Raw genomic sequence first — 11,782 nt, 5'->3', positions numbered from 1 at the left:
CTCCCCCACCAACTTTCCAGTGGGTACACTTATCTCAGACCTGCAAGGCCAGCAACGACTGATAGAGTGACCATACTGGACAGATGATATTGTCTGATGAGAAATCTGTTATCTCCTCACCGCTTCCCAGATATTGGCTTCGAAGAAATGTTTTCCGTATCAAGTTCCTCCTCCTTTCTCGTTGGTTCCGTATTCGCAATGAATAAGCTTACCCTGTTTTGACAAACGCGATGAGGTCGGCCATCATCACGGCGGGCTCCAAAAGCTTGTGGGTACCATGGGACTGGTAAACGTGGACGGAGGCTCCCCTTTCAGATGCTTCGCGAGCCAGCTCAAACATGGGGCATCGCAACACCATCTCTGAAACCAGTTCCCTAAAACTGTGTACGCTGGTGTCGTTGTTGGTGTTCAGGTATTGCTGCACTTCCTGCGGCAGCTCCTGTTGCGACTGGTTCCCTGAGAAGAACTGTAGGAGGTGGCTGAACAATTTTTGCGGGTCGTCAGGCACCCTCACCTCTTCCTCGAAAATGCGGTCGAAGAAAACGCGTCCGTCAACGCTGTTGTAACCACACAGTATATCGGTGCCAGTCAGAGTTTTCGGTAGTTGATCGAATATGCGATCGCATGCACCAATGGGAGGTCGATCGCATCTGGGGGCAAAAAGCAGCCATGGCTGTTTTGCAGTTGCTTCGTAAATTCTTGTAAGGCGGGCCTGCCTGAGGCAATCGACAGAAGAGGCTTCACTCGCACATTCAAGCGACGTCTTAATCTCGGTCATTGACCTCAACCCAGTGCGCGGAAGCAGCGACATTGGAGTGGCTCCTTGCAGTACGAGGCGTGTGAATACTCTCTTCTTGCCCTGCGCCTCTGCGAAGAGGTCCATAGACGCTAAGTACGCGCCAGAGATGAGTCCGAGTCCCACAATAAGCGATGGGTCCCCTTGGAATGCTTTAATATGCCCGCTAATCCATGTCAGGCCGAGGAAGACGTCTTCAATTCCAGCGGCTGCAGACGCACCTGCGGAACTGGCGTCAAAGAACCCGAGAACGCCTAGCCTATGGTTGATGGCGACCACGAGCATGTCTCCTCCGAGAGCGAGCGTCTCCCAAACGGTGTCAAGTTCGCCTCCGTAGTCAAACTGGAACCAGTCGGAAGCCAGGACCACCAATACTGGCTTGAGCGCAGAGGCGACAGGGCATGAGAGTGGTGCCCAGATGGACAGGGTTAAGCACTCCTCAGTTAGCTTCCGGGTGGTCAGATTGCCCTGCGAGTAGAGCATATACTGTTGCCAGCCAATTGAGACTGTACTTTCGTTATATCACGATCAGGCGATTTGTAAATGTAGGTTCGGACGTTAAGTGGCTATGGTAGTCAACATTGTGTATGTTATCTTTAGAACCGTCATTTAGGACCGTGAATTTACGTTTTGAGGACGATGAAGACAGTCCATAAACTATTTCTATATCTGGGTAGCTACATGTCACTAATGGTTACGTTCGGATATCTAGGAGGACTTGTTAAACCTGCCAGAGCAGTTGCGCATCGCCCGATGTCGGAGGCCATGCGTGAGTATTATGAATGCCTCCAAACGAGTGGAGTGCGTCATGATGGTAAAACGCCGATACTGAATTTAGAGAGCGCGGCTGCGTGTGTGGTGCTCAAGTGTGACATGTTCATAAAGTAACTCACCGACGGTAAGTACGGCGTACCTTTTAGAGTTTATTGCAAATTAGAAGAGTACTCGAAATCGTCGATATGCTCAATTCAATTCAAATAGTTATGACTTTTCACTCTTTCATTCCTTCTTAGCTAGAATCGACTACAATTAACTCGATCGGCTATTCCAAACTTTAGAACATTGGTACACGCCTACTCGTCACCTTTGCAAGGATCGTGTAAGCACAAGCGGCTCTTAAGTAAAACAGCCGCGCAAGGCATTCCGTCTTCGGGATGTTGCCTACGCTTGTATTGATTCGACTTGGCTGCCAGTTGGCATGTACGGTGCAGTGTCTTCACTGATGAAAATATAGATCCACTGCTGCTAAGTTATGATGGCCACATGGAGGACATGCATTAAATATGCAACGTCTAGTTATCCAAAAAAGCATGAGAATCCTACCGGAGCGTCAAAATATAAGAGCAATGACGCATACTCGTTATCCCCATGATCCTGACTATGCCCACTGCTGCGTAAGGGCTTTTCCCATATCTCACAAAATAACTTTGAGGAAAATGTTGCGAATCTTGTCCCGGCAAGATTCCTAATATCTTCCGCCCACCTAGCTTTATGCGTCTCCTTGCTACGATAGTCTCATCTAGGAATTCCGTCAGTTACACTTCGGTTACGTTGCTTCAGCATTACATCCCTTGTGCACTCCAATTTCTTCTTGATTTCGGCAAAAGAATCCTTAGGGGAATTAGGTATTCACAGCTCTTTGCAATGAAAGCCGCTTCGGCATAGCAGCGAATAACATCGAAAAAGGGTTTTCGTCGTTTCCCACGTCTGTCTTTCTCATGAGGTATGGTTATTCGTCGTCTAACGGTAACAGGACCACCCGCCGCACAACGGCCGTCCGGGTGTCTGGCTGGTAATCAGCGATATGGTGTCTAGGCGACAGGGAGGGCTAAGCCATTTCGTGGGCTATGTCAGTAGCCTGGGTCAGCACATAATAAGTACTACTATAAGAGAATAGAAGGCTCACGGAGACGCATCCAGGAGATCAGAGAAGTAATAGTGACGCCAGAACATACGACATTTGGTGGTGGCGCGGTCGTAGGCAGACATCGGTTAAGTGTGAGAGGCGTTCAACTGACTACAAGCTGCATCGGTTGCTTATAATTAATAATGACGTCATGGGCATAGACAGTGGCAAGATGCAAGGTGACGTACCGACCAAATAGGATAGGAAGAAGGGGGTAATTTATTGGATCATGCCGTAGAGAATTTTATGTGGTCTGCATGGTAAGGCGAGTGCCGATCTTGGTGTTCGAGTGTCTGCCATTGAGAGTGCACAGGCCGTAATCAGGTGATCAGATCAACAAGTATAGATTTATCTGAAGCTAACATACCGTCGAAGAAACGGTAACATACTCTGGAACTGCCACCAGGTGATGCGGTGGAATGCGGTGGGTGGTGAACGCTTACAAGGTTCGTATACAGACAACATTAATACCCAAGAAAGTAGCAGGTGGGACAGCGGCCGATGTAGCTCAGTTGGAAGACCACCGGACGCGATATTCGGAGGTCGTGGGTTCGGTTCCCATCATCGGCACTTTGTTTTTTCTTCTACTTTGCGTTTAATTACCTTTCCCCTGAACAGATCACATTACTAATTTGTAACAAATTAAAAAAAGACAAATTACAATCCCCAATGCTTTCCTTGGCCTCGCCGACTGTTGGCTTCTTTCCTTCACCTTGCGGTTACGAAATTTAAAGCATGACAGGGACGTCCGAGTTCCAAGTAACTTTGAAAAAAAAAAATGGCGTGCAGGTTGCCAGATATTAGATGAACTGAATATGTCGTGAAAAGATTTCTTGGTCAGCGCTATTTAATCATTGGACGGTTTGATACCTCTCCTAGGTGCAACCTCTCTCAGAACCTAACGCGTTTTTTGCGCACCTATTGCAATAATTAGGTGCTGAAGTGTATTTCTTGCAAGCGACTTAATATGGCTAACTGTATATTTGCCTGATCTCTTCATAAATTTTTCCCAGATATTCTCTGATATTGTAGTACATCGCAACCTTGCGCAGATTCTACCTATTATCAAAACGACGCGTTACCAATACTCGACTATTTTCTTGCTAATTCCGTTGTCAGCAGAAACGCACAAGTTCAGAACTTGAAGTTCTTGAATGCATATCAAACCACAATGATGTGCACTTTACATTGAAAATTATTTCTTCTTCACCAACTAAAGAATAAGAAACAGTGGTTCCTGTTTTTTCAACACAAAGCTGTTTTTTTTTTGCATTTTCATTTTTAAGTACAATAAACGCACTATTGATGATATCTGGGGCTCTTTGTAGACCTGATTCTCATATTTGCCTACGCGTTTCCCCGTTCCTAGAAAAGTGCTGCAGCAACAAGAAAATAAGTACGAACGTAAGCCGAAAACGGCGACCAAGCCCCGTAAGCCAAACTGTTTCCACGAGTGAGATGTCACTCATCTTAGGTATAAACAACATTTAGCGACTAGCTTAACGATGCTGATGGTACATATGAAAAATAACACTGGAAACGTTTTGTATCGTCCTTGTGCAAATTCTGCCCAACATCACTGCCAAAACGAAGCATCGCCCCACCTGCATCGGCGATACCTTTCGCAAATGATGACGAAGGAATTGGAAATGCACCCAAAGCAGTGTTTCTGCTCAGTGTCTACACGTGATGATGGCATGAGCCTACACTTCCCAAGTTATGGGTAAATTCCACTGCCGAGTTACATCACAACCACTCGCGTTAGCACTCTAGACGCCGAATATTTGTATGGAGCTTATGGAATATCAAATTCGTTTCTTCTCAGATATGCTTAATGGTGTTTCAAGTGTTTACCCTTATTATTTGATAACACAGTATCGTGCACAAGATTTCCAACCGAAAGACCGTACGCAAAATCATCCTGTATAAAAAAGATTGCAACAAAGTGCCGCGGGATAACATCCACAGTAAAAGGCGTTTTCCAGCGAGGTTTGGCGATCACAACTAAGTTGCTATAATGATTTCAAGACTTAGCACAGTTGTAAATTGCCAGTCAAACTGACTTTTCGCGCACACTGATTTAGGTTACTTTCTTGTCCCCCTCCCCCCCCCCCCCTCCTCCTTCTTCAGTGAATGCCGAGTGCTGTAAATGAATATGGTTTTGACTTCAAATTCCTCGCTTGCATAGCATCTCTCACTCTCAATTATCGCTGGCGCTAAAACGCATTCCAAAAAACACATTAATTAGGAGAGCTCACATATAACTTTCTATAGAGAGAGCATGCAGACAAAATGATGCAATTTGGACGCTGCGCAAATGTGAACGAAGACATTGAATAAACACTGTTAGTGGCGCCCTTCTGTCTAACCTTGGTTGTGTAAAAAAAGCCCGCCCGGCGTGGCCCAGAAACTTGAGCTGTTGGACTCGAGAAAACTTCATCAATAACCGAAGTGACGGCCTTCTCGTAAGCCTTCAATTTGTGAGCTACTAGGTACTTATGCCACACAGTCCCGACGATTTTTCTACGAGTACAAGAATTCCCTTGGCGTGGTGCTGATTTACCAGCGCGGAATGCTTGGAAGGTGACCTAAGAATAACACACAGCTCCGTCAGTACATGCGAGGAAGTCCGAAGGAAATTAACCAGGTTCGTTTTTACCCCTACACAGTTGCCTCATGTGTTCACCATCTCTTATAAAAGCCCCACAACCGGGCAAGCTTCCACCAGCGCTACAGCAAGATGCAAATTTTATTTATTCACTGGGTAACAACAAATTAGGAAGAAATACCAGATTGTGCATTCTGCTGGATTACCAGCAATTCACACGTTCGTATCGCACCGAAAATGTCTGAAAGTTCTAGTGCATAACCGACTTATCTAACAACTCCCGTTTCTCGCGCATCATTTTGTAAATCAACGCGTTACTGCTGAAATTTTTAATTACCAGTGGTGTCACATTTCTTCTGAACATGCTTTTCACTTGACTTAATTTTTTCGTCGAATAAGAGCGATGAAAACATTTTTCAGCGCAATTCCTTGTGAGGGTTTACTGCACAATACTCTTACTAAATAGTTTTCTATTCCTGTTAGATTGTTGAAAATACTCTTCCTCTTTATTTATAATATGCTGTAAGAAATTATTCATTCCTTTGAAAATATTCTTCGGCTAGTGTTTCACAAAGACAAATTAGTCATATGCGCAGACTCATTCTATCAGATACAAGGCAAAATAAATTTACTGTGCTATTGTACCTAAAGATTTCGATTTATAGCTGCTGCTTGAGGTTCGTTGCTCGTCTCTGCCGCCTGTTGTGCACTACGCAAGATGGGTATGGTGTAATCATCTTGAATGCTTCAATAATCTCACACAGAAATTAATGTGCCGCATTGTCTGCTCCAGGAAACCTGGCGACACATTGCTCTCGTAAAACGGACGATCAACAGGGCTTGAGGGGCATCCATTGTGTGCCGAGGTTAACCGAAACCAAGGTGCTGGTAGGTGCAAAAGACAGCTTTAAAAGACAGATAAACGAAGCATTCAAGATGATTTCGGGGGAACAAGGGGAATTCGTGAGTGTTCCGTCGGTGGCGCTCAACAGCAAGGAGGTGATACTTCTCCGTTTGGAGAATGTCACAAGACGATGTGACAATCAGTTAGACCTAATTTGTCATTGTTTTCGTTTTATTTTAATTTAATTATTTCATTATGAATTTCTTCGCATTTTTTCTGAATATTTTATTTACTTCTTCTTCATATTGTAACCCCACGTTTTTTGTGATGCATTCTTCTTCTGCGTCCTCCCTTGCTGGTTTAGGCTCCCCCTCTCCGTTAACAACATATTCAGAGATATTACAGCATTTGCGCCTTGAAAGGCATACATTCCCGGAGCCCGCTAAGGGTCTTAGTAAATCAAAAGAGTGTCACCTTCGAAGGTTACAAACTATGTCATTTAATAATCGAGCAACACTTCACGCCATTGAGCCCGAAGCCTTTTCGGCATAGTGCGAATTTTGTGGCCAGATGGCAAACTTATAGCATATGGTATCGGCTTTCAACAAAATACCAGTATTGATATAATAAATCAGCCAACGTGGGAAGACTGGGAGGCTCCAGCTCGGACCTCGAGGAACAACGAGCCCTCGTCGAATGAGCACGGACAGCGGCTTTTACCAACGATGTCCCGGACTAGGGACCCGACCAGCATTCCCTTAATCTAAGCTGATGTCCATAAATGTTTTCATCGTCATCATCATCATCATCATCATCATCATCATCGTCGTCGTCGTCGTCGTCGTCGTCGTCATCCTCATCATCCTCATCATCATCACCTGCTCCTATGTAAGCTTGCGTGCAACCGCTGCCCCATGTAGTGAAATAAGTACTCCGTGCCGAATGAAACGCGAATAATAATAATTGGTTCACAAGGAAGGAAATGTGCAGTATCTCACACTCGTTTTGTGAACACCTGCACCGCGCAAGGTAAGGGAGGAAGATGGGACTGAATGTGGAGAGAAAGAGGAACCGTAATGGAGGGATACAGAGTAATTTCGACCACCTGGGGATCATTAACTTGTACTGACATCGCAGAACACGCAGACGCCTATCTGATTTCATCATCATCATCACCAACCTGACTATACCCATTGCAGGGCGAAGGCCTCTCCCATATTTCTCCACTTAACCTGGTTCTGTGCTAGCTGCATCCACTTGACCCCTGCGAACTTCTTAACCTCATCCGCCCACCTAACTTTCTGCCGCCCCCTGCTACGCTTTCCTTCCATTGGAATCCAGTTTTTTACCCTCAGCGACCATCAGTTATCCTCTCTTTGTACTACATGTCCTGCCCATGCCCATTTCTTCTTCTTAATTTAGAATGTCGGTAACTTGAGTTATTTCTCTGGCCCACTCTGCACGCTTCCTACTTCTTAATGTTACCCCTATCATTTTTCGTTCCATCCGATTTGCCTAAATCGAAACGCAGCCGCCGATATTTGGGATCGAACCCGGAAACTCTGGCACAGTATCCGGCCGTTTTGCCCCTGCACCACCGTGGCAGGGCAAAGTTTTTGTCAATATCGTTGTCCGGGTTACCCTTCAAGCCAACGCTGGATGTATTTTCCAACAGTACGCAGTCCAATGGGCCCGGTTTTGAGCCATTAAGTTCTACTCGTTTTGCATGACCAGCATTTCGACTATATCTCTTCCTAACCCCTCCGTGATTATTCATGCCTGCTAACGGTGTCCCCCAACCAGACCGAAAATCTAACTTTGGTTCTGAAAAATTCTCCGTATCGTGGCTCTCGCGTCAGGCATTTTCAGAAATTGGCATTTTCTGGCATTTTCAGAGGGGAAAGAGAGGCCATGGCGGGAACTTGATTGGCAAAGAGCGAGGGCGCACCTGTGGGCAGCGCGGTCCGTGCCGGTAGGCGTAGAAGATGCCGCCTTCTCCGATGCTGGTCACGGGCTGCGCAGGTTTGAACCGCTGCGCGCCGCTCACGTTGATGCCGTACGGTATGCCGAAGAACTTGCGAAGCACGCCGTCCGCGGTGCCGTGCACAGTGACGCCAAGGGACTCGAGATGCACCTGCGGCTCGCCCTGCTCGGCCTCGCATGAGCGGTTAGACTTGGGCGTCGTGCCTATGGACTCCGCGGGGGACCGCCGAATCACTATCCATACAATCACCACCGAGCCAATCACCAGAAGGACTCCGAGGACGGCGAGCACACTGCAGAAAAGTGTTACTTCACATATGCATCCCCACAGCCGCATCTCGATAGGAAACAACTACTCTGCTAACATTTAACAACCTCTGCTCCTGGCCGGAACAATAAAATGTACCAGACCCGCATGACTCGTCCACATAGGCCAAAGCATCTTTGATCACAACCATTCATCAAGCACTGACAGTATTAGAAAATCAGTGCAATGAATGAAGACGGCCCACCGTAATGGATGAGTGGTCAATGGGATGATCCCGATCACGGTGACCACGTTTCAATAGAGGCGAAATGCAAGGCGCCATGGTATAGTGTGGATCGTCATTGCACACTGAATACTCTCAAATGGTCGATATTCTTTGGAGTCCTTAAATATGGCGTCCCTCGTAATTGCAGCAGATGCAGCATTATGAAAATAAATGTTTTAACATCCATCCATCTTTATTTTCTCCTCTGTCCACATGAGGCAGTGGACGTTGCTCAGCTACAGAGCCAGTAGTAGGCCCGTGCATTGGTTTTTATTTCTTGCTAAAATCGCCGCAACATTCACATACGGCACGGTTGAGTTATTAGCGCGAAGCAACGTTTGCACGATGTGTGAAAATACTACTACTTTCCATTCTTGTAAGCAAATTTGCAATTTAAACTGTTTACGGGGGCCCATGTGCTGTTATTTGTCAGTGCTCGTTTAAGAACGCTCTTTGGTCGAAATTTCTGGAGCCCTCCACTACAGCGTCTCTCAGGGCCCGGATATCTGCCCCACTGCTCATGGGCAACTACACAAAAGTGGAAAAATGTTAAACGACTTTACTTGCCGCGGAACCTTTGAAAAAGTTATTTCATAATATTGTGCCGCACAGCTTTGGGTTGGAACTTGGAGGCGTCGGCGAACAGAAAAAACGCTCGCCGAGACATTGACTATGTATCCACATGCTATCCTTTCTTAATATTTCGTTTGGTTTCGTTTGTAGGCTTAAACATCCCAGTGCGACTAAGGCTATACGAGACGCCACAGTGAACGTCTGTAGAAATTACTACCACTTGGTGTTGTTTAGTGTGTACTGATAACTCACAGCCCACGGATGCCACTCCGTTTCGCCTCCATCAATACAAAGCCGCCAGCGGTCGGGTTAGCGACCCAGATAATTCGGTACAGTTGCAGGGCGTCGCAAACACTGCGCCACCGCGGCGGGCTTATCCTGGCATTTGTTGACAAATTGAGACCACTCGGTTCCAATATGGGATCTGTTATTTTTCAATGGAACCAGTTATTTCTTTTTTTCCATCTGGAGTGCGTTCAGTTTAAGGTACCAGCTCAGTCTCTATGTGTATCTCTATGAACCAGTAAAACGGCGGTGGCCGCCGTGCTTGTGCACGCCAGTAAAAGAGGTGAGAAAAGAGGCCAACTTACGGAACGCATGTTTTCCACCAGGTGTGGTGATGCATTCCGTAGAGCGACAGAGTGGACATTAGTTCACGTAAGGAGCTTTTTCTGCGCAGCGTGGACACAGAAGTTGGAGACACGACCTCTTCCTTCTCTGGGCTGTCAGGGGATGGCGGAATCGCCACCTCAGGCTTCGACGGCTCGAGAACGACGGCATCTGGAGCTGAAGGTTGTTCCCGCGCTGCAGACTTGCTCGGCGGAACTTTCTCGCTTCTAGGTACAGACCCTTTCCTTGTTTTAGGGGCCTTCTTGGTCTTGCCTTCAGCCCGCTTGGGCATGACGCTGGTGGTTCGAACGACGAAATTCTTCTTCTTCCACGGGTTCGCACGAGAAGGAGACCAATCTGCTTCCTTTTTCAGCTGATCAGTGGTCGTTCAACTGAACTCTAACAAATCTGGTCGGTTATATTGTTCACTTCGTGAAACGCAGCTTGAAAGAACAAGAACAAGAAAGAACATACAATACAGTACGGGCACTACAATAGTCTCATCGTTCACGTCAGCGCTCAACCCTTGCGTATTTTTTCATATCTTGGTTATTTCGCGCTGCATTTTCCGCTGATAGCTATGAACAAACTAGCACTGATTACAATCCTCATTGAACGCTGTGCACCGTCTGCTCGCTACCGCTCCAACTTCTTTACAGAAGCTTTCGACTACCTCTTCACCATCATTAGATATAAGCGTGCATCACCTCCAATTTTACCTCTTAACGATGTCTTCCACACTCCTTAATCTTATACAGGTCATCAGCATTTGCAGGTATATTCTTATCGATACGGATCCTCGCACCAAGTTCCCACTCTCCACTACGCCATGGAGCACTGCTGGAGATACTTGGGAACATTTCTGGAATGCAGCAGTAACTATCCTGGTATTGACGTTGACACAATCACTACGATGCAGACCTCGGATAGCGATAGCTGTACAACAGTATTGGTCTAGCGATACCGCTAATCGCTAGTGAGCATGGGCGCGCAAATGGACCTGATGGTCAGGTGTGCTTACTGCTGGCCTGCATCCATTATGAAAATGGAGGTGTCGGCGCGGGCCATTATTTAAAGAGGGCAGATCATTTTAGCATGATACCGTTAAGCGTTCCGTGTCGCAGAAAAGCCGATGTCAGCTTTGGGGTAGTGAAGCGAAAATCATAAGAAAGTAAGAAACAGAAAGGCTTTGTGGAAACCCGTAGTGTCGAACACGGTTCCGTCGCAGTACCAGGTGAGCACGCAACCACTCCGACACAGAACCGCATTGCTTCTTTCCGAAAAAGATAAACGTAATGTATGCTTTGCCTTATTACTGTCAGCTAAAGCTTCGGCGCGTCATTAGAAAATAATCACGGAAGTAATAGTTAGGCGAGTAGCAGAGAACAGATCTGCTTTGCTTACCTGTGATGCGGTGCTAACTGGAAAATTCCTTTGATCTCACGGCGAGCCGCCGCCCGATTCAAAGCCTTATACGTCCGTCCATCAACAAATCATTGGGATTTAAACGCTATAGCGTTGAACTCTTAAAGGTGAAGCTTAAGCGTCTTTCATTTTTTAAACTATAAGGAAATATTTAAGACGTGTTGCTTTTAAACGCGGTAGGGCTAGAGAACCCGTTATTGACTACGGCGCTAACTCTGTGAGGGAGGGATAACGGACATCCCTCTGACCAGCTGTAGTTGGCAGGTGACATGGTCGCGCGTGATTGGTCGGCTGGTTGTGTGACGTCACGAAACCATAAGCGCGGCCGAATTGTCAGGAACTACCAACTCTGATTCCTCATAATATGGGTGAGTGAGATATAGAATTTAACTTTCCATGGTCCTTGATCCGGAGCCAGACAAGATACTCCTAGATGACGCATGCACATTCGTACTGCTTTGTTACAACCTTGCTTTTTATCTGTGTCGCATACTGCTGCACGCAA

General features: G+C 46.4%; 1 protein-coding gene across 1 annotated transcript; it reads right to left on the bottom strand.

The window, feature by feature from the left end:
* Positions 1-208: 208 nt before the first annotated feature.
* Positions 209-10,144, bottom strand: LOC146192234 (acetylcholinesterase-1-like). Its single transcript, XM_084600435.1, has 3 exons — positions 9,834-10,144; positions 8,103-8,430; positions 209-1,264 (listed from the first exon to the last, which is right to left on the bottom strand). Exons 1-3 carry the CDS (start codon positions 10,142-10,144, stop codon positions 209-211), a joined length of 1,695 nt encoding a protein of 564 aa, XP_084456561.1.
* Positions 10,145-11,782: the final 1,638 nt, after the last annotated feature.

Source organism: Amblyomma maculatum, chromosome 4, assembly GCF_055883805.1.
Source record: "Amblyomma maculatum isolate TAMU_Amacu chromosome 4, ASM5588380v1, whole genome shotgun sequence".
In the NCBI taxonomy this organism is placed as follows: Eukaryota; Metazoa; Arthropoda; class Arachnida; order Ixodida; family Ixodidae; genus Amblyomma; species Amblyomma maculatum.
The sequence above is the reverse complement of the archived record's forward strand: the minus strand, read 5'-3'. Positions and strand labels throughout refer to the sequence as shown.

Bases quoted from the DNA above. Each gene is read 5' to 3' on its own strand.
- LOC146192234 (XM_084600435.1), bottom strand. From the start codon at position 10,144: ATGCCCAAGCGGGCTGAAGGCAAGACCAAGAAGGCCCCTAAAACAAGG. The intron at 8,431-9,833 runs GTAAGTTGGCCT...ACTTTTCTGCAG, and splicing joins TGGTGGAAAACATGCGTTCC to TGTGCTCGCCGTCCTCGGAG. The intron at 1,265-8,102 runs GTGCGCCCTCGC...CTCTACTCGCAG, and splicing joins ACGGACCGCGCTGCCCACAG to GGCAATCTGACCACCCGGAA.